The following is a 24197-nucleotide window of genomic DNA, read 5'->3' on the forward strand; positions in this document are numbered from 1 at the left end:
CTTTTTGGGGACCAAAAACTGATTCCCATTCAAAATCCTATCTTAACTAACCTCTAACCCTAAACCTAACCTTGAACCTAACCCTTAGCCCTAATTCTAACCTTAACCCTAAACCTAACCTTGAACCTAACCCTTAACCCTAAACCCTAAGCCTAAAATAGCCTTTTTTTAAATGAGCACCGTTAAAATGTCCTACCTTCTTTGAATTTTAGTTGCTTTACTATTCTTGTGAGGACTTCTGGTAGTAAAACGTGTACACACACACACACACACACACACACACACACACACACACACACACACACACACACACACACACACACACACACACACCAGTGCCAATATGAGACAGAGGGACAACTGTGACACAGCATGAGAGCTGGCCGGAGGTTGACAACCATCACAACAACACCTTTATTAAACCTCCACCTAATGCTATGACAAGACAGACGGAGAGGGAGATGGAACCAGGTCCACGGTGAGAGACAGAGAAATAAAGACAGAGAGATTCAGAGAGCTTTGCGGTTAATGTTATCACTACACAGAGAGACAGGGGGTGACAATAGAAAAGAACTGAGAGAAGACAGACCGATAAGCAATGAGATAAAAGGAGAGAGAAAGAGGGATGACACCAGGTCTACAGTAGAAGGGAAAAAACAGAGAAGCTCTGCCATTACCTTTTCGTACGTCGAAACATGTTGCTACAGGATGCGCTGTGAGGCGCTGCTTTGGCAAACCCACAGGAGACTAGCTGAGCCACACAGACAGACAGACACACAAGCAGCAAGGCAGTCAAAAGGCTGAATACACACTCCACAGCACCAGCATGGCAGCCTGACGGGGAGTGTGTGTGTGTCAGAGAGAGGGAAAGAGAGAGGGTGGAGAGGAAATGTCAGCAGAGCTACAGACAGCGAAAGAGAGCGAGAGACTGATAGAGAGAACGAGAGAGGGAGAGCGAGAGGAGGAGACAAAAAGAGGGAGGGAACAGACTGCCTTGCTTCCCTCTCGGAAAGAGGGAGGATTCCGGGGCTGCTCTCAAGGGCAGGAAGTGTAGAGCGATGGAGAGAGGTGGGTATAGAGAGTAATAACAGCAGGGATGTGTGTGAGTGTGAAAGCTATCTGAGGGAGGAGAGCAGAGAGCAGTGGACTGTGGACTAATGTAAATGACAAGACAGAGGAAGAGAGAGAGGGAGGGAGGGAGGGAGGGGGGATGAGGTGACAGCTTGGTGTGTGTGTGTGTGTGTGTGTGTGTGTGTGTGTGTGTGTGTGTGTGTGTGTGTGTGTGTGTGTGTGTGATGACAGCAGCACGGGAGGTGTAGCTACCAGAACAGAGACTGGTACTTATTGGAAAGCTTGAAACAGCAATTGCAGTAGGAATCGGATGACAACAGCAATAGGATATGTCATTTTGTACCCTACCCCTCTCCTCTCCCTCTCTTTCATTCCCCTACCTCCCTCTCCTCTCATCTCTTGCTCTCTCTCCTTCCTCCCTCCCCCTCTCCAACAAACAACCACCCTGCCATTTCATGAAATCCTTCCTTTTCTCCAACAAATGTATGATGATCTGTGACATCATACATTTGCACTAGATATTGCAGGAAGGAGCATTGAGTGCAACAACACCACACACACTGCCAAGGGAAAACGTCACCATGAGGACACACATACTGCCAAGGAAGAACGTCATCATGAGGACACACACAAGTGCACAGGCGCACACACACACTCGACAAAATAATTAAACAAATCCGACAGTCCAATGGCAATACTACACACACATGCAAAACACACACAAACACACACAGTCAAGGGAGAACGTCATCACGGAGCGCTAAGATAGGAACAGAGAGCACAAAATGATTCAACAAATCTTATCCACATAGCAAATGAGATGATACTAAATGCTGACCAGGACTGACAGTTGCACAGCAATGCTGATGGGACTAATTCAATAATAGATGTCCCTCTAATGTAGACTAGGGCTGCATCCCAAATGGCACCTTATGGGCCCTGGTCAAAAGTAGTGCACTATATAGGGAATAGGGTGCCATTTGGGACGCAACCTAGTAGGGAGTCTGAGCTGAGAGATAAAGGCTGTGGCTGAAATATACAAGAGGGGGAGACAGCACTCGTGCATATCAGTGAAGGGAGGTTAATACGGTTGCAAAATTCAGGTAACTTTCCAAAAATCCCCAGGTTTTCCAGATATCCCAGAATCAGGAAGGAGTAAGCAGGTAATCCGGAACCTCAAACCAGGATTTATGGACACTAATGATGGCTAATGTACAAGTATGAGTGTATCTGTACTGCTTGGCTGACATGGTAGTTTGGGGAAACACAGTAAGCAAAGATACAGAGAGACAGAGGGAGGAGTCTGATCTTACAGAGAGAGAGAGAGAGAGAGAGAGAGAGAGAGAGAGAGAGAGAGAGAGAGAGAGAGAGAGAGAGAGAGAGAGAGAGAGAGACACTGGGAAAGTGACACAGGAGTTCCTAGCTTCACCCATGTTCAGTGTCCTGTTGTAACATCTGCTGCCCTGAGGTAAAGGTCAGAGGTCATGGACAACACCCACCTGACATGGTGGGGAGGGTCACCGATCACCATGATGATAAAAAACATATTGTGAGTCACTGGTCCTTAGACCAACTTCAATTTGCTTACCGTCCCAATAGATCCACAGACGATGCAATCGCCATCACCCTATTCCATCTGGACAAGAGGAATATCTATGTAAGAATGCTGTTTATTGACTATAGCTCAGCATTCAACACCATAGTACCCTCCAAGCTCATTATTAAGCTCGAGGCCTTGGGTCTGAACCCCGCCCTGTGCACGTGGGTTCTGGACTTCCTGACGAGCCGCCCCCAGGTGGTGAAGTTAGGAAACATCACCTCCACTCTCCTGATCCTCAACACTGGGGCCCAGCAAGGGTGCGTGGCCAGCACCCTCCTGTACTCCCTGTTCACCCATGACTGCGTGGCCAAGCACACCTCCAACTCAATCATCAAGTTTGCAGACGACACAATAGTAGTAGGCTTGATTACCAACGATGATGAGCCTACAAGGAGGAGGTGAGGGCTCTGGGAGTGTGGTGCCTGGAAAATAACCTCTCACTCAACGTCAACAAAACAAAGTAGATGATCGTGGACTTCAGGAAACAGCAGAGGGTGCACCCCCCCCCCTATCTACATCGACAGGACCGCAGTGGAGAAGGTGGAAAGCTTCAAGTTCCTTGTCGTACACATCACTGACAATCTAAAATGGACCACCCACACAGACAGTGTGGTGAAGAAGGCGCAACAGAGCCTCTTCAACCTCAGGAGGCTAAAGAAATGTGTCTTGTCACCTAAAACCCTTATACATTTTTACAGATGCACAATTAAAAGCATCCTGTCGGGCTGTATCACCGCCTGGTACGGCAACTGCACCACCCGCAACTGCAGGGGTCTCCAGAGGGTGGTGCGGTCTGCCCAATGCATTACCGGGGGCAAACTACCAGCCCTCCAGGAAACGTTGTAACGTTTTACAAATGCAGCATCTCACGGTCTCTTCTCTGTCAGCCCAATGTCGAATCATGTCCCAATTGCGTGACGACACGTGCACAGAGGTTATCCACCAATCACAACCCTAGACAGCCTTTCACAAATTGTAACCACGCCGGAGAAGTGTAGCGGCGGTAAGAGTTCCACCAAAATGGAAAGTGAGGAAGCCAGCTCAGCCTCTCGTGAGGATGAAATCATCCCCAAAAAGGGCAGCAATGTTTTTCCAGTAATATGGAAGTGGTGCGGGTTTAAGAGGTCTGATGTTCAGCAAACGAATGTCCTGTGCAAAATGTTTGGAAAGACAATTTCTACGAAAAGCAGCAGTACAACCAAACCCCTTCCATCACCTGCAAACGAAACACGCGGTGCAATGGGAGGAATGCATGAGACTACGCAACGCCGATTCCAGTCACCCGTTTCCCAAAACGTTTGCTAAAAGACAAACTACCATAGCCGCATACTTTTCAAACATAATCCCGTATGACAAGAAAAGTTTGAGGTGGAAGGAGATAACGGATGCAGTAACCTATTACATATGGTTCCAATCTTTACAGTAGAAAAGCCAGGCTTTAAAAAGCTGCTAGGTACAGTTGACCACAAATATCAGCTGCCAAGCCGCAAGTATTTCACAGAAGAAGCCCTGCAGCGATTATACACTGCTACCCGCGAAAGAGTCGCAGAGAAGCTGGCTAGTGTTTCTTATTTTTCCACCACAGCCAATCTATGGTCGAGCAGAACAACAGAGCCATACCTAAGTTTGACAGTCCGCTACATAAATAAAGACTGGAAATTGCAAAATGTCTGCCTCCAGATGTCTTACTTCCCCAATTATCATACGGGTGAAGTAATAGCCCAGGGTCTCAAAGACTCTCTGGCATCGTGGAAGAATAGAGAAGACCGACAGGTGTGCATGACAACTGACAGCAGGAGCAACATGATTAAAGCATTGTGCTTGAACAACTGGACCCGCCTGCTGTGCTTTGGGCACAGGTTTCACCTCGCCATCGGTAAGTGTGACATTGGATAATTAAAGTGAATTCAAAAAAGTAATGTTCAGGCCAGCTGTAGGCTAATGTGTTAGTAGTTGTGTCATTCTGCCAATCCAATAGCAAATAACCACAGGCTGTTTGATTTATAACAACAAATTTAATTAATTAATACATTTTCAATCAAAATTATTTTATAAATTAAATATTCAAACAGCTAGTGGTCAAACATTCTTAAACAATAGAATAGACATGTGGGTGTGTGTTGTTAATTTGTGTTGTTCATTTGTTTTGCAGAAATAGGCCTTGAAGCCTTGTATATTTTTTATTTGAATAAAGAAAGTTCAATTAAGAATTATGTCTTGGCCTTTTTTTATTTGTTTAGAGAAAAACAAGAAATCGAGATATATATATCGTGAATCATCCAAACCTCTGGGAAAAAAAATACTTTTAGGCCATATCGCCCAGCCCTATCCAGAAGGCGAGGTCAGTACAGGTGCATCAAAGCTGGGACCGAGAGACTGAAAAACTGCTTCTATCTCAAGGCCATCAGACTGTTAAACACCCATCACTAGCACATTAGAGGCTGCTGCCTATAGGCATTGACTAGGAATCACTGGCCACTTTAAGGAACGGAACACTAGTCATTTTAATCATGTTTACATATCTGGCATTACTCATCATATACTGTATTCTATACTATTCTACGGTATCTTAGTCACTTAATAATGTTTATATATCTTGCATTACTCATTTCATATGTATATAATGTATTCTATGTTATTCTACGGTAACTTAGTCACTTAATGTTTACATATCTGGCATTACTCAGCTCATGTGTATATACTGTTTTCTATACTATTCTACAGTATCTCATTCACTCAATAATGTTTACATTTCTTGCATTACTCATCTCATATGTGTATACTGTTTTTCTATACTATTCTACTGTATCTTAGTCTGTTCTTAGTCTGTTTCTATCGCTCGTCCATATGTATATAGTCTTAATTCATTCCTACTTAGATTTGTGTGTATTGAGAATATGTTAGATATTACTTGTTAGATATTACTGCACTGTTGGAGCTAAAAGCACAAGCATTTCGCTACACCCGCAATAACATCTGCTAACAACGTGCATGTGACCAATAACATTTGATTTGGATCACTTAAACATAGCCTAAATAGCACACTGATAGTGACTCACTCACTGGCCACTCAAACCCCTGTCCAAATTGATAACTAGAAAATGTCACACACACACACAGATAAATACCAGACATGTCAACAAGTCCGGAAGATGTCACACGCACACACACACACACACACACACACACACACACACACACACACACACACACACACACACACACACACACACACACACACACACACACCTCAGCTTTTGAAATGTCTAACACCTCCAGACAGCATTCATGCCCAGAGGCAGAACAGGAAAGACTGCAGACTGCAGAGCACGCAAAATCAAACAAAATGCAAATGAAATGCTTTTTGAAAAACGCCTCTGCAAATGCTTTATATTCATTCCGTATTCATATCATATTCATTTCACCCATACAATAACAGGTACCTTCTGTGCTACAATGGGATTTTACAGTAAATGGGATGTATTGAGATAAATCTATGTGGCTAACATACACACAGTACAGCAGCTAGCTGAGGCCTACATGCCACAGTGGCATTAATAACCAGTAGCCACAGATTTAAATCCAGAGAAAAGGAATTTTAGCATTTACCAGCAACACTACTCTAAATCCATCTCTACAGGTATAGAGGAGGGAACTCACAATCTACTCCTATAAAATTTGAGGATATTTAAAACTAGTGCTAGGCGATATGGCCAAAATATCATATCACCGTATTTCTTTTTAAATGACGGTATGACATTATTTTACAGTATTTATGATATTAAATTATTACATTTCTAAATTTTCTTTATAAGTAGTGCATGACCTCAGGGTGGCAACACATACATTCTAAGTGATCGCAATGGGTCTTTCTCCATTCTAATTGTTTTATACTGTTCAATTCAACTTCAACCCCAAATATTTAATTGCATTTTCTGTAACGGTGGTCCTCCTCCTCTTCGACCGAAAAGGAGGAGTATTGAGGGAACCAAGGCGCAGCGGAGTTTGAACACATAATTTATTAAAGAAAAACACGAACTTGACTAAACTAACAAAAACAACAAACGGTGTAGACAGACCTAGACGACGAACTTACATAAAACAAGAAGAACGCACGAATAGGAAACATAGGCTACACAAATGAACGAGGAACAAACAAACCGAAAACAGTCCCGCGTGGTGTACAGACACAGACACGGAAGAAAATCACCCACAACGAACCCTGTGAAAACGCCTACCTAAATATGACTCTTAATTAGAGGAACGCCAAACACCTGCCTCTAATTAAGGGCCATACCAGGCAACCCATAAACCAACATAGAAACAGAAAACATAGAATGCCCATCCAACCTCACGTCCTGACCAACTAACACACATAACAAACTAACAGAAATAGGTCAGGAACGTGACATTTTCATAAATTTCTGCATTTCCTGCACTCATTTGAGATCATTTCCACACTGCCATGTAGGGCTGCACGATATGGGCAAACAATCTAAACCTGATTTTGAACCAAATGTTGCAATAGCGATTTGACTTATGATTTAGAGCAAAACACTTGGGTGATATGTTGGAATCATGGAAATAGAATGATTATTCTAATTCTATAGATTGAATACAGTTGAAGTTGGAAGTTTACATACACCTTAGCCAAATAAATTCAGTTTTTCACCATTCCTGACATTTAATCCTAGTAAAAATTCCCTGTCTTAGGTCAGTTAGGATCACCACTTTATTTTAAGAATGTGAAATGTCAGAATGATAGATTTATTTCAGCTTTTATTTTTTTCATCACATTCCCAGTCAGTCAGAAGTTTACATACACTCAATTAGTATTTGGTAGCATTGCCTTTAAATTGTAGCCATTTGACTAGATGTTCAGGAGTCTTATGGCTTGGGGTAGAAGCTGTTTAGAAGCCTCTTGGACCTAGACTTGGTGCTCCGGTACCGCTTGCCATGCGGTAGCAGAGAGAACAGTCTATGACTAGGGTGGCTGGAGTCTTTGACAATTTTTAGGTCCTTACACTGACACCGCCAGGTATAGAGGTCCTGGATGGCAGGAAGCTTGGCCCCAGTGATGTACTGGGCCGTTCGCACTACCGTCTGTAGTGCCTTGCAGCCCAATTTGCTAAGAAAAGACAAACTAAATGTTTGCAGATGTAAGCAACACAAACTAATGGTGTAATTATAGAACACTACTGGATTTAAATGAAGAAGCAAAGTGGAAACAGCATTGTTGTCATCAACATTGTTGCATGTGCTGCATTGACCATGCAGCCTGAACACAAGTGTCTCGTGGTCGAAGAAAAACAAATGCGCTCCTTGAGTGACAGGAGAAGGGGCAAGGTCTGTGTGGAAAACGGCATGGAGAGAGAGAGAGCGGAGAGAGATGACTCAAGTAGTGAAGTAAACTATAAAAATGTACATTAAACACGGCATATCACATTTAACAAACCAAACATTCAAATAACGTTATAGAAGGTAAAGTAAAAATCGCAACCGGTCCATGTATCAATACCGGTATATCGTAAAATACGGTATACCGCATAGCCCTCTTTAAAACCTACCTTAGCCTAGTTTAGATATAGTAGTATGGTGCAGAATAAAACAGTTTAGTCATACTGACTCAGCTAATAGAGGACTTTCTATCACTCAAATCTTCATTCAGTTCTGTTTTGAATACAGTACTTAATGACTGTTTAGTAACTGTGTGCAGGTGTACTACTGATATACAAGCCTTTTCCTCCTCACTTCAATTAGTGAAAGAGACACACACTGAGGGAAGGGAAAGCCACAGACAGGGAGAGCGAGAGAGATGAGTCAGAAGAACGATGTAAGTGAGGGAGCACTTCAGCACCAGAGAGAGAACGATTGAGAGAAAGGAGGAAAGCCCAGAGTGAGGGAACACTTCAGCACCAGAGAGAGAACGGTTGAGAGAAAGGAGGAAAACCCAGAGTGAGTGAACACTTCAGTACCAGAGAGAGAACGATTGAGAGAAAGGAGGAAAGCCCGGATTGAGGGAACACTTCAGCACCAGAGAGAGAACGATTGAGAGAAAGGAGGAAAGCCCAGAGTGAGGGAACGCTTCAGCACCATAGAGAGAGAACGATTGAGAGAAAGGAGGAAAGCCCGGAGTGAGGGAACACTTCAGCACCAGAGAGAGAACGATTGAGAGAAAGGAGGAAAGCCCAGAGTGAGGGAACACTTCAGCACCATGGACAGCAACACACACAAGCTCTCAGAATTTCAAGCTACATGTCACTCTGATCCCGAGTGTGTGTGTATGTGTATGAGAGAGAGTCTGCATCCTTTCAAAGCCCCCATTTCTCACATGCTGACAACTTCTAACCCCTCTCTCCAGAAACATGTGAGGTGTGAAGAGACTTCCTATAGTGCTGCTATTTCAGAGCTCAACTGTGCATGAGATTGTCAGTGTGTCGGGTTTAAAAGAAACTCCCCCCAAAAAAGTTGGTGGGGTATAAAGCTTCATGGGGCAAAACCGATTTCTGTCCAGTGAACTGACGTTAGAAGACTCTGCATACAGGCACATTCATGTGGAGGAAAATCAAATAAACCCCAAACTTGGAGTCACCTGAGCGTCAGTTTTTACAACTTACAACTTAAATAATCAACGTGTAAAGAGGTTCACAGGGGCTAAAATATAAAATATGCTTTTCTATGTTTCTCCCAAACATAACACACGTACACATACACACCAAGGCACTACCCAATGAGTCCAAAACGCAAACTCACCTGCTACTTTTTCGGGGCAGAGGCAGATCCTTCTGGAGAACAATAGAGAGGGACAGAGAAAGAGAAGAGGGGGCACAAATAAAATATCAGATTAGTGTTATACACTCTTAGAAAAAAGGGTTCCAAAAGGGTTCTGCAGCTGTCCCCATAGGAGAACCCTTTTTGGTTCCAGGTAGAACCCTTCAGAACCCTTTGTTTCTTAGTGTATAGTTAGTTATACATACTGTACATTGTACAGTATATAGACACAATTAACCCTTTAGTTTTGGGGCCATTGGGGCAATATACTGTTGAAAGAAGGTGCCTAACCCCAACAACCTCTTGCCATATCTGTAACTTCAAACACTTCATGCTCTAAATCCAGCTTCCCCAACCCTTCACTGATGACATTTTACATTATTATTACCACACTCACAGGCTGAGTGGAGCCAGTCAGATCCAAAATGGTCGCCCTGTTTACAACATTGGGGACAGAGAAGAAGGAAACTAACGTGATTACGATCCATTGGGATTGATCTGAGAGAGAAACACTCTCCTATAGTCTCCATGTTGTGCTCCCTTAACACGATCCCCAGTCCAGGATCATATTATAGTACTGTTTCTATTATAAGGCAATAAAAGGACGTTTTATGAAGTTATTCTATAGATAAACTGCTGTTCTCCTGACGCTCCTGTCAGTTTCTATCAGGGACAAGGACAGCATGAGAGTTTATCTCCTCCCACGCAGAACCAATACCTTATGTGTGTGTGTGTGAGTGTGAGTGTGTGTGTGAGTATGTGTAGTGTGTGTGACCAGAGCCCTCATCAAAAGTAGTGCAAAATATAGGGAATAGGGTGCCATTTGCAATGCAACCATAGTCTAACCTCGTCCCCAGACTAGTGTGCATTGGGGAGGAAGTGTGGTTGTGGAGACTACAGACGAACTACAGTGTATACAGACCACAGGTGGCTGGTTGCACCTTAATTTGGGAGGACGGGCTCATAGTAATGGCTCAAACAGAATAAATGTAATAGTATCAAACACATCGTTTCCATGTGGTTGATAAAATTCCATTCACTCCATTCCAGCCATTATTATGAGCAGTCCTTCCCTCAGCAGCCTCCTGTGATGACATAGCCCCAGCTAGGGAACGTTCTCCGTCCCTTCTGAATCTCCAATCCATGTCTCCTCTCTTTGCCCTTGTTGACTTGCCCTCTAACATCTGATAGAATTGGATCAGCATCAGCAATATACAGATGTAGGATCTTAATTTCAGCCAGTTTGCTACAGCAGGAAAGTAATCCAGCAGCAACATGAAATGTGAATTATTATGTGAATTATAATTAATGGACATTTTTGTAGGGGTTGATACATTTTTCATGAGGGAAAATCAAGCCTGAAATTTCTAAGTGGAAATTCCAAACTTCATAAGCATTTTTTAAACCTGCGACAGGTTGATCAAATTAAAATCCTACATCTGTATGATGCTATAAGCATGATCTCTTATACCTATTCTAAAGCTTTTAAATCCATGAGGGGACAGTCAACAAAGGCATAGACAGGGTGGGGACTGGGGAGTGGGGCTAGAGAATCAGAACACTCCACTTCTCTCAAAGGAAGGTGACATCATTCACCATCTTCGTTCTCCCTGGGATATGTTACATCATCAAGGCCACAGACAGGAAGTGACCTAAACTGATGTGACTAAAATGGAGCTCTGCGTGGCACCTTGGAGCAGAACTAATGGATGGGGGGGACATTTGTGTGTGCGTGAGTGCATGCATGTGTTTGTATATGTGTGTGTGCATGTGTGTGTTACCATAGGCCTTTGAAATCCACCTTGACTACAGTATCAACCTTGAGATCTCTCAGGTCTGTTGAATGGAGAGAATGTATAAAGGAATGGATGAAGAGAATATGAAAGAAAAGCCAAGCTGTATGAAAAGGAAAAGAAGGACAGCAGCAAACAAAGGAAGGACACACTGACACAATCTAACTTGACTAGGAAGGACAACATGGCAACATATTAAGTAATGGCTAGGAAGGACAACATGGTAACATATTAAGTAATGGCTAGGAAGGATAACATGGTAACATATTAAGTAATGGCTAGGAAGGACAACATGGTAACATATTAAGTAATGGCTAGGAAGGACAACATGGTAACATATTAAGTAATGGCTAGGAAGGATAACATGGTAACATATTAAGTAATGGCTAGGAAGGACAACATGGGAACATATTAAGTAATGGCTAGGAAGGACAACATGGTAACACATTAAGTAATGGCTAGGAAGGATAACATGGTAACATATTAAGTAATGGCTAGGAAGGACAACATGGGAACATATTAAGTAATGGCTAGGAAGGATACTGTCATGACGTTGGGTTGGGGGTAGGTTTACGACAGTCATAAATACCTCTTTCCCCCTTTTTCTCTCTCCCCACTATAACTGATGTGACATAAGGAAACCCATGGGTTAACATAGAGATTCTGAGTAACATCAGAAGTTGGGGGAAATGAACTATATTCTGGTAATCCAACCAACTGTACATATGCGGTGGTACTTAAGGTATATTATGTCAGTTCGGTTGCCCTCTGACACATTCTCATCAATGATAGAATGACATAAACGCTACTGTGAAAAGTCTAAACGTCAGAGGTATCGGATTCACATGGAATTGTTGTTTATTTCAAATGTTTGAATATGACATTATTTGTGAAGAGATGAAATGTAATTTTAGCTTCCAAATGAGAGATCTGTGCTTTCATAAGTTTCTCTGCTCACAGTGGTCCGCCCCTGTGAAGAGGAATGGGTTATAAACCTTTCAGACACACCCCTCTCCCTACACTATAAAAGCCATTTTCCCAGAAAATAACTTCCTGTTCCGGGTACTCTAGGATGACGATCCAGGGTCAGAATGGTTCAGATAATAACTACAGAACTAGGCCAACATCAGCATGGACTTTGATTGTGAATGGTATGAACTTTGAACTCGTGTTCACTATAGAAGTGATATCTCCTAGCCGTTGAGTTGGCAACAGCTGCTACAAACGCAGGTTAGGAAGGACAGTCCGAGTATCCCGTCTTCCACACACAACGTTACTACAAAGTATCCCGTGACAACCAGAGACATTCTCCAAAAGACAGAGGACTCGGGTTGACGACACGTTCTTCCATCTACCACCAAACTACTGAAGCGCAGCTCAGAGTAAATATGTATTGCATTTTCTTTCTCAAATGGGCGGTAATTTAGAATGCATCAGATACTGATTTACGAGAGCACAGCTTTTGCCCTGTTCCGAATCTCCCGCTCTTTCACTAAGACTCAGCCCATTCCCTTTGTGTAACAAGCTGTCATATCTATTCCGCCCGCTAGGGACGTTTTCTGTATGACGTAATTTGTGATCAAGTTATGATCTAATTGTATATGTGTGATTCTGTGTGATTGGTTAGGTATTTAGTAAATAAATAATTAAACCCAATTTTGTATTGCTGATTCAACTTGTTAGCCAGGATTCTTGCAGATAATCAAGGACTTACAACTTTCAGATGAGACTGAATATAATGACGATTAATGTGACGGCTATTTAGTAAAATATTACAAAATCTTTAAGAGTTTATTCGAAAGATAACAGCTCTATAAATATTATTTCGTGGTGTCCCTCTCTAGTTAATTAATATTGACATGATTAGTTCAATCAGGTAATATTAATTACGGAGAAATAATTTTATAGAATAGCATGTCATAGCAATCAATCTGGCATAGTCAAAGACACAACATAATGGTGCCCCCTGTGAGGAGTCTAAGATCGAATGAGGTTTTCATTTTGATTCAGCCTGTATAAAATTGAAAAGCAGATTCCATAATATACCAAGTTTATTATACAAATTTTTGGAGTGATAGACAAGCATTTTCGGTTGTGTGTGCTGTAGATTCCCCCGCCCCACGTTGTTCTCTGACGTAGTCAGTGGATAACGTAAGCGAATACATTTCTTGTATGAGGCTGAGAAAGCTAATTATAGAAATCCTATACAGGTTTGATTTATCATTAAATTGATCAATCAGTAAAATTTGGGTTTTTCAAAACCCATTCAGTAATCCAGTATTGACAGAAGCCCCGCCCAGCGGGAATCCCATGTGGTTTCGGCCTTAGGGAGAAGTGCCACAGTTTTGAATGTGCCCAACATTTGGTCTACTGTTTCACACTTATGATATCCAATCAACAGAGATTTTATGGATTATCGTCTCATTCAATAAGTTAAATTGTTGAACATAATTTAATGTTCTTCCAATCAAATGAGACACTTTTAAACTTATCATATTAACCTAGATGAAGCCACATCTCATGTTAATTAAAGTTTAATTCCCAGATAGCCTACACAGGTAGGTTTAATTATTGGCATTGATTAATTAATTCAATTTGCTTTTGCAAATTCATTCACGTCCAACTTCCACATTACTGGTACAGTACTGGTAGTTCGTCAACATCTATAAATAGATTAAACTTGTCTTTGCAGCTTCCAATTAATTCCAAACCCAAACTTTGAATAAATTTAGGGAACATTTTTCCTCAAAATTTTTCTAATAATGTGCAAGCTATCAAAGGAGGGGGTCACCACTCCTCCGCTAAGTAGTGAACCTCCACCCATAAAAGGATCGATCTCTGACCTCAGCAGCGATACCAACCCTAATTATGCCATTAGTGAAAAAACAGCCGAAATTGCGAACGCTCTCCAAAATCAACCATCAAACACAGGTTTTGTGACGGTTCTCCCCACTTTTGCACTGATGTATCGCCATAAGAATGTGGCATCGGTTCAATACCACCGTGCACAGCTGAAGCACGTGCCAGTCATGGCTAGCATTGGGGTACAGGTGGAGAGAACTGAGCCACTATTGACAAAAGCAGGAAATGAAAACATTCTGCTAGTCGAGGAACTGCGTTTGAAATCTGAACAATTGAAAGTAATTGCAAATACTTATGACAATGAACGAGCACAAACGCTTCAACAAAATCGTTGTCTCCAGGAACAACTCAATTTAGCCAAAACTAAATACGAGGTAGTCCACTCCAAACTAGATAAATCTGTTGAGTTATCTACAAATAGGAGCGCGCAATTTGATAACATGCAGGCAGTTTTATTGAACGTTACTCAGAGTAACACGGTTCTACTCAAAATTCTGCAGACCAAAGACGATCAGTTGATGAACACAATGACGAAGTTGGATGACAAATCAGCAGAACTCATTGAAGTCGCTGACCAAATGAATGATGAGAGAACTCGGGTGATGAAGATGGAAATCTTGATTTCTAAGCAAGCGGAAGAAATCTCATCACTGAATCTCTCGCTCCGTACTCAAGACATAGATCTGCAAACCATGACAGATAAGTTTGAGACCGAAAGGAGCAAGTGCGACACTCACGTGTCCAAAATCAGTACTCTAAGCGCTCAAGTGGACTCTGCAATGCAGCAGAATACCACCCTTAGGTACCATCTGGAGGAAGTCCAGAAGGGTCACGCTCTTCAGCGTGACTATCCATCCAAGCAACCGGAGCCCGTTACTCAAAGGAGTGAAGACGATAGGTTTCAGACATTGCCTCTGTCAGGTGTCCCCCAGTCTTCTCCGTTTGGCCATTCGGCACTGAGTAATATGGCGCCTCTTGGCCAACAAAGCCAAAGCTTGGCTTCTCCTCTTGGCCTTTTGGCCCCACTTTCCCTACAGCATAAAGCCCACCCTCTCCGCCCGCTTGACGCGGAATACCTTGACAAACTCGTCAAGTATTTCCCCACCTTTGACCCCGTTCCAGGTCAGCCAAACGATACTGAGACGTTCCTAGCTGACATAGAGGACGCGTTGGATGGCTACCCGAACGCTACGGGTTCTGACAGGGTTTACCTGTTGAAGCGAACGTCGAATAGACACGTGACAAGATTCATTCGCCTACAACAGCAACACGTGCTAAACGACTACGCTAAACTTGCCACAGCTTTGAAATTAGAATTCAGTGGTTCTGCAACTCGCAAACACGATAGCTCACTGGCTAACACGGTCAAGCAAGCTCGGAATGAACACCCACAAGCTTACTATCATAGGCTTCGTTCAGCTTACTTTGGCCTACTCACTGAAACAGGCATGGAAGACCTGTTACCATTTAAACAAATGTTCCTGTCGAACATGTATCCCACCTTCATTACCTACTTGGGCACTGCAGCCCACATTGGCTTGCCTATCTTACAACTCAGAGAGCTTGCAAGCACAGCTTTTGAGGCATTAAAAGCTCGCAACGCCAAGAGCCCTGACCACTCGGTTTTGAAGTTTGACCAGGAGCACTCACTCCAGCCAGAGGGTGCATTATCAGGTATTGGAGCGTTAAGAGATGACGCACAACAACAGTTTCTACCACGAAACCATGATTCCAATAACCTCCGCGGTCAAAATAACCGTAAAGCACGTCGCCATCAAAACGACTACCGCTACAATCGACCTGTTCACTACGTTCCTGCACTCAACCCACACAAAGTGTCAGAGCACAAGAGTAACAAAGGGTTGAAGGATGATCAAAACGTAGACCAATGTTCTCCAGAAGTTCCACTAGGTGAAGAACTAAAGCGAGAAACATTTGAGGAAAGGGTAAAAGATAAGTCACAAGGACTAGACAGGGAATTACCGGACTCCAGGTCCGCAGGAATTAACACCCATAGCAAGGACGTTAAAATTCAAATCCCTCCTGCTTTCACTCGAGACCCTATCCAGGGCCCGATTGACCAAGAAACAAGCCCACGGGCTTCGTCTATAAACTCTGATACAAAGGTTGCGAAGAAAAAGGTCAAACGCTTCGTTAAAGCCAAGCCCACTCAAAATCGTAAAAGTCAATCTGCTTCCACCTTGAACAGAATTGACACATCACGTTGTTGCGAAAGACCACTCCACTTTGTGGGGAACATGTCCACTAACCACGAATCGAAACGACCATACCTGGAAACAGTCCTGGAGGACTGCTTACCTTGTCATGCGTTAATTGATTCGGGTGCGACAATATCACTCATCTCTCAAACATTGTTTGATGATCTAAAAAGGGCTTTGAAGCCAACTAAACGTTGGTTAAAAGTGGAACGATGCGACACTACACTTCGAGGGGTCACTCAGACTACCTCGCCTCTCACATTGAGAGTCATGCTGAAACTACACTTCAAGGACTTATCGCTCGTCCACCCTGTGTATGTTACTAGCCTCGAAACTGTACCCCTGCTATTTGGAGCAGACTTGATGGATCGGTTACTCCCATTGATGGATTGGAAAACCAACCAGGTATGGTCACAGGCCACAGTGCCTTCTCCACTGACCACACTGTCTTCCCCTAACGCTAGCTGCAACACAGTCAGTCACGAGGGATATGTGTCAAAGGCACCCCTTGGGAAAAAGACGTTTAAAACCCTCTTGGGGCAGAATCCGATCCAAGGAGATATTACGATATCTCAAAACATTCCATCAGCCAATCTGATTGACAATTCTTTTCATGATTTCGAGCCAGCTGTCTCTGTGAATGAGCTACCTCCCTCCTCCGTGCAGTTGTGCAATACGGTAGTTGAGATGAACTTCTCTTGCCCTTCGGACACTTCCGCAAGCACTGCGGCTGTCTCAGCAAGAAAAACATCGATGCGCAGAGTATACTCTGCTTCCGATGATACACCTTCCGCTTTGTGGGGGACTGTCAACCCTTACAATGACACTAATGGCGTCAGTCCAGCAACTGACCCGATGATTCCCACTGGTGAAACACTTTGCGATATCACAGACCGATATCCTTGTCTCAGTTCGCAGGTACTGAAGAGGTTGCCACGCGCGGACGCGGTGGTGACTGACAGACCTCGACAGCCACTGAGGGTGTTGAAGCACAAACACCAGGAGATTTGGTTGAAAGGTTGCAGCCATTCTCATAATAACGCGGCCACTGACAACTCGTACATAGGGTCCGAACCTTTCGTTTGCGCCTCGGATACCAACACCACATGCTGGTGGGGGGGTCCCGAGACGCAAAGGGGGGGAATAGTAGCCCAGACCCAAGATGAGCCTTATCGAGGCCGGTGGGGGGGTCGAGACTACGGACAACACCGTACGAGGCCACCAGAGCATAAATCAAATCTAGTTGTAAACTCCCCTTTGAGAACAGTGAGGAGCAGACATAATCCCTGTCTAGGGGCCTCTTAGAACGCATCTAAGATAGTACTGAGGTGTACCACACTGGTCGTAAAGGAAGTCCAGTGGACTTGTCCACCTCCAAAACAAATGGCAACAATAATCATTCCTTGCCTTGTGTAGTAGTCACTACAAGACAACTAGTCAAATGCTCTAATCATGTATTCCTGTAGGATAACATTTCAGAATAAATCGGTAGGACAACTGGACCCCTTGAGTACCAGTACCAATACCACAGTCAGTCCAGCAACACTCAGTAGGAGGATTAGTAACCTCACAAGTTAAATTGCTATTGATAATAGCAACATAGGAGTCACTCAGAGTGCAGCGCGGGGAAGGGAATCTCCATTGCACTCTTCCAATGGTTACACACGCCACTAATAAATGGAACCCTCCGTTCAGGAGAAAAGTTATTAGAAGTCAGGAACCACGATCACACCATGTACGACTGGTCTAATACTTAGTACTTCCGTCATGAGGTTAGCTCCTCCGTGGATAACATAGCTATGAAGTATATTTCTTCATACCTACTGCCACTACAATAGTGGAAGACAGTGACTGGTAGTAAAACCACTACAGACTCCCTCGACACCAATTCTGACTGACCTCCAGGCATTGACCTGAAAATTACCTGACTACGTCAGACTCATTCTGAACAAGTTGTAATCTGCCAGAATACTTGGTTTCCTTCCCTTGGCATGTGTGCTTGCGTAAGCATAAACGCACATGTACAACGGAACATCCAATTAGGATTTATGCTAGGATCACTTAAGGGTCCGAGCAAAATACCAGCCTTAGTAAAGTTGAACATTTATTTTGAGGCCTTTAACTCTACAGCTACAGCACTCACCAGTTTTCTCCTCAGAAGTCCATAGGTCATCCTTGTAGACTGCCCAAAACTAGTGCCTTACAGCTGTAGACGTATCACATAGTTATCAACTTAGGATAGTACCTTAACCAACACCCCGCAAATTAAAAGAGCCCTAGATATGACATTAGACAATGCCATGATAGGGTTATTTTGCCAATAACTATATTTTGTTTTGGCTTTCATTTATTTTGTTTCATTTTCTTCGGCATGTAGAAAGTGATAGCCATAAACAACTTCCCCATACAACCATCAGTTAGTGCCACAACGCCGCTCATTTGGGAGGAAATGTAATGATATATTTCCTGAGTGTGTGTGCGTTGTTAACATCTGCCTAAGTTACTGCCCAGATCTTCCAGTCTGGACGACCAGACTACGGGTCCGGAACGGCGATCCCAATCCGGACCTCCGCTGCCCAGCCATGGAGCAGACTTCTTCATTTGCAGACACCCTACCCGGGTCGACCACAACAGAGGGGGGACTGCCACAGTGATCACCAACTGGACATCTGCTGTCCAGCCATGGAGCAGACTTCTTCATTCGCAGAAACCCTACAGATGGGGACCACAACGATGGTCCACAACCAGAACAACCCACGGTCATTTGTATGTTGGTTTGCAACATGCAGGTTAATCGCAAGATTGAACCCAACATGGGGGGACTGTCATGACGTTGGGTTGGGGGTAGGTTTACGACAGTCATAAATACCTCTTTCCCCCTTTTTCTCTCTCCCCACTATAACTGATGTGACATAAGGAAACCCATGGGTTAACATAGAGATTCTGGGTAACATCAGAAGTTGGGGGAAATGAACTATATTCTGGTAATCCAACCAACTGTACATATGCGGTGGTACTTAAGGTATATTATGTCAGTTCGGTTGCCCTCTGACACATTCTCATCAATGATGAAAAGTCTAAACGTCAGAGGTATCGGATTCACATGGAATTGTTGTTTATTTCAAATGTTTGAATATGACATTATTTGTGAAGAGATGAAATGTAATTTTAGCTTCCAAATGAGAGATCTGTGCTTTCATAAGTTTCTCTGCTCACAGTGGTCCGCCCCTGTGAAGAGGAATGGGTTATAAACCTTTCAGACACACCCCTCTCCCTACACTATAAAAGCCATTTTCCCAGAAAATAACTTCCTGTTCTGGGTACTCTAGGATGACGATCCAGGGTCAGAATGGTTCAGATAATAACTACAGAACTAGGCCAACATCAGCATGGACTTTGATTGTGAATGGTATGAACTTTGAACTCGTGTTCACTATAGAAGTGATATCTCCTAGCCGTTGAGTTGGCAACAGCTGCTACAAACGCAGGTTAGGAAGAACAGTCCGAGTATCCCGTCTTCCACACACAACGTTACTACAAAGTATCCCGTGACAACCAGAGACATTCTCCAAAAGACAGAGGACTCGGGTTGACGACACGTTCTTCCATCTACCACCAACCTACTGAAGCGCAGCTCAGAGTAAATATGTATTGCATTTTCTTTCTCAAATGGGCGGTAATTTAGAATGCATCAGATACTGATTTACGAGAGCACAGCTTTTGCCCTGTTCCGAATCTCCCGCTCTTTCACTAAGACTCAGCCCATTCCCTTTGTGTAACAAGCTGTCATATCTATTCCGCCCGCTAGGGACGTTTTCTGTATGACGTAATTTGTGATCAAGTTATGATCTAATTGTATATGTGTGATTCTGTGTGATTGGTTAGGTATTTAGTAAATAAATAATTAAACCCAATTTTGTATTGCTGATTCAACTTGTTAGCCAGGATTCTTGCAGATAATCAAGGACTTACAACTTTCAGATGAGACTGAATATAATGACGATTAATGTGACGGCTATTTAGTAAAATATTACAAAATCTTTAAGAGTTTATTCGAAAGATAACAGCTCTATAAATATTATTTTGTGGTGTCCCTCTCTAGTTAATTAATATTTACATGATTAGTTCAATCAGGTAATATTAATTACGGAGAAATAATTTTATAGAATAGCATGTCATAGCAATCAATCTGGCATAGTCAAAGACACAACAATAACATGGCAACATATTAAGTAATGGCTAGGAAGGATAACATGGCAACATATTAAGTAATGGCTAGGAAGGACAACATGGGAACATATTAAGTAATGACTAGGAAGGACAACATGGCAACATATTAAGTAATGGCTAGGAAGGATAACATGGCAACATATTAAGTAATGGCTAGGAAGTGAAACATAGGATTAGGAAGGGCAAGTGATGGCTCCCTCTATATGAAGTCAATCATCTATTAAACCTCCCACTTTTATAGTGATTCTGTGAAACCTCCCATGAATTTGGGTTCCGTCCCAAATTGCACCCTCCGTCCCAAATTGCACCCTATTCCTTATTTAGTGCACTACTTTGACCAGGGCCCATAGGGTTCTGGTCAAAAGTAGCGCACTTTATATGGAAAGGGTGACATTTGGGACGCACACATTGGCATTATCCTGATTGTGTGTGCTGTCATACAGGTCATACAAGCCCCCTGGACAAACGTTAGAGTGGACAATACAGAACACAGACCACTAAACCCTAGTAATATATTCAGCCAGTCTAATAAACATGGGCAAAATAACATAAACTACTGTAGAACTAAATGTATTAGCAAATAGAAGAACATAACTACATGTATTGGTAGTACAGTACATTAACTGGATATTTCATGGGTTAAACTGTTGAAACTGGAGCAACTTTGCATGAATTCAGTGAGTCATCATGGGAATGCCTAACCGTGAGGAGCCATTTCCTGATTTTCTGATAGTGGATAAGAACCCCGTCACAATGACAGACCTCCTGTGTCTCTGCATTTCAGCCTTTCCACATGTTAATCAATGAACACACACACACACAAACACTGTAGTGTACACACATACACACATGCACACACACTTTAGTGTACACACATACAGACACGCACACGCACACCCTGTAGTGTACACAAATACACACACGCACACACACGCACAGAAACTTTAGTGTACACACATACACAAACACAAACATCTCCCCACACCCCTCTCAGGCTCTCTCACTCAATTTGGCATGTGGACCCTCATGCTATTATTTGTCATTAGCGGTTAAGTGCGAGTCCTTTCTGTGAGTTCCCCCCTCAGTCGCTCTGTTCTTTTATAAGATGAAACACACCATCCAAAACAGATTGACTTCTCAGCTAAGACATTCACAAAACGTATCACAACTCGTACAGCATTTAATTCCTCAACATTTCTTTAGCTCATAATTACCCACAGAGAGACAGAAGTGTGTTTGAAAAGAAAGAACCCCTTTTCAGTAAAATATCAACTGCCAACACTTTGAAATAAATTTGGACATAATCAAAACGTTTTTCTGTAGTTGGTACGCTGAGGCTCTGAGACTAACAGTTCTTTGCTGGCAGAAAAGATTACACTATGGCCCTGGTCAAAATAAGTATGCTATAAGGAAGTGGGTGCCATTTGTCATTTGAGAGTTTGACAAAAAACAAACCCTTTTCAGTAGTAATATGCCAACACTCAAATAAATGTAGACAGTTACAGTTCCTTGATTTTGTGAATGTCATCCCTATTCCTCAGCTTAATATTCTAACAGCTCACTTGTACAAGTATCTTTAATGACCTTTAGTGGAAAGAATTTGACTATGTCTGCATTTCAAATGGCACCCTATTCCCTACATTGTGCACCACATTTGGCCAGAGCTCGTAGTGTACCATATAGCAAATAGGGTGCCATTTGGGTCGCACCCTGAATGTGGGCGTGAATTCATGTAGCACAAGTCTCTCTGACACTGTCAAGAACCAATAAATTAGCATTACCTGATATAACAGAATATCACTATGCTAGCACTTTCTTCTCCCCTGCAGAACAACTGTAGCTGTCTGATGATAATCTTAGGCTACTAACACCTAAAGGAATCCTATAAGAAGACAAAACAGCCGATAAAAAATTCAGTGACAAGAGCCAGGCACAGAAGCCATTTTGTTTCCTTTCAACATTCCCGACAGTGAAATTACAAATTAATAAGGGTTTTTAACTTCAACAATCAGTTTTTGTATTGGATAGTCTATGTCTTACAAGTTTAGCCTCTTTTTTTTAATCAGTGACTGACAGTAGTATACTGGCTGCGTCCTCTCTCCTCTCAAATGATCCAGTTCTTATCCCTTCCTGTTAAGGAAATTGAAAGTTGGCAGCTTGCCCAGAACAGAGTTGGACCACCTATCATCCCACTCTAGGTTGTAACTACAGTACATACAGTTTAACATAATGAAGACTGATGTAGTGAGAAGAGTGACTGCTGCTGCTGCTACTGAGTCAATCAGTCCTAAAGGAAACACTGTCACCTATATTGACATGATCATATTGTCATTACCGTAATATGACTGACTGACACACATAGGGTTGCACATTTTTGGGAATATTCAGAGGTGAAATTAATGGGAATATATGGGAATTAACGGAAATATATGCAAATTAATATTAATAGCATTTAAATGTAGATGTTTTTTGCATTGGATATATTTACCATATCATATGGAGACAGAAACATAAAACTTAAATTAAAGTTCAATTCGTAACTAAATAGTTTTTTTATTCCTATTGGAAGGATTAAATCATCTGCAATTGTGTCTACTTATGATAAGGTAAAATTAGTTCACTCTTCACATGGATGATTTCACTGAACAACAAAAGAAAGGGTATATTGAATGATCCGCAATGATCCATCGCATCTCCCAAAAATGTTTTCAACATACATCTGTAAAATGATAGTCTAGAAACTAAAGCTTTGGTTGTCTTCCTCTCAGGCTTCCATGTCTTCTCCCTGGACCTCCTTAATGTCCACCTCTTGAACATCAGACTCTGAGGCCTCATCTTCACTGTCACTTTCCAACCTTGTTGAGGATGACTCGTTGTCAGGCTCAAAAAGCCAAAAATTTGCCCGGATGGCCACCAATTTTTCAACCCTTGTGTTGGTCAGCCTGTTGCATGCTTTGGTGTGTGTGTTCCCAAACAAGGACCAGTTGCGCTCCGAGGTGGCTGATGTTGGTGGGATTTGGAGGGTGATGGAGGCAACAGGGGAAAGAGCCTCAGATCCACAAAGTCCCTTCCACCAGATGGCTGATGAGATATGTTGGCACGACTGCCATATTGCATCTCTATCCCAAAGCCCTTGCTTCGAAGTGTACTTCGCCGTACTGCCAAGAACCTTGCCCTCATCCAGGCCAAGGTGGCGAGACACGGTAGTGATGACACCATAGGCCTTGTTGATCTCTGCACCAGACAGGATGCTCTTGCCAGCATACTTGGGGTTCAACATGTACGCTGTGGCATGTTTGGGCTTCAGGCAGAAGTCTTCACGCTTTTTGATGTATTTCAGAACTGCAGTTTCCTCTGCATGCAGCAATAGACCCTTTGCTATGAGACTCGAAATTGAGTTCAGGTGCATCCTGTTTCCATTGATCATTCTTGAGATATTTCTATAACTTGATTGGAGTCCAATTGTGCTAAATTCAATTGATTGGAAAGGCACAGACCTGTCTATATAAGGTCCCACAGCTGACAGTGCATGTCAGAGCAAAAAACAAGCCATGAGGTCGAAGGAATTATCCGTAGAGCTCTGAGACAGGATTGTGTCAAGGCACAGAACTGGGGAAGAGTACCGAAACATTTCTGCAGCCGTGAAGGTTC

General features: G+C 42.8%; 1 protein-coding gene across 3 annotated transcripts in view; it reads right to left on the reverse strand.

Annotated features, from left to right (window-relative positions):
- LOC129842839 (microtubule-associated serine/threonine-protein kinase 1-like) overlaps positions 1-24197 on the reverse strand; it is an 88782-nt gene that overhangs the window by 59958 nt on the left and 4627 nt on the right. Inside the window, exon 2 of one of the 3 annotated variants that reach the window (XM_055911513.1) lies at positions 9425-9453. In XM_055911513.1, coding sequence (XP_055767488.1) covers positions 9425-9453 — 29 coding nt within the window. Of the gene's footprint in view, positions 1-677; positions 1147-9424; positions 9457-24197 lie in introns of those variants that run through there. The other 2 variants (XM_055911512.1, XM_055911514.1) reach the window with 2 other exon arrangements.

The sequence above is a fragment of the Salvelinus fontinalis genome, unplaced genomic scaffold, assembly GCF_029448725.1.
Source record: "Salvelinus fontinalis isolate EN_2023a unplaced genomic scaffold, ASM2944872v1 scaffold_0070, whole genome shotgun sequence".
In the NCBI taxonomy this organism is placed as follows: Eukaryota; Metazoa; Chordata; class Actinopteri; order Salmoniformes; family Salmonidae; genus Salvelinus; species Salvelinus fontinalis.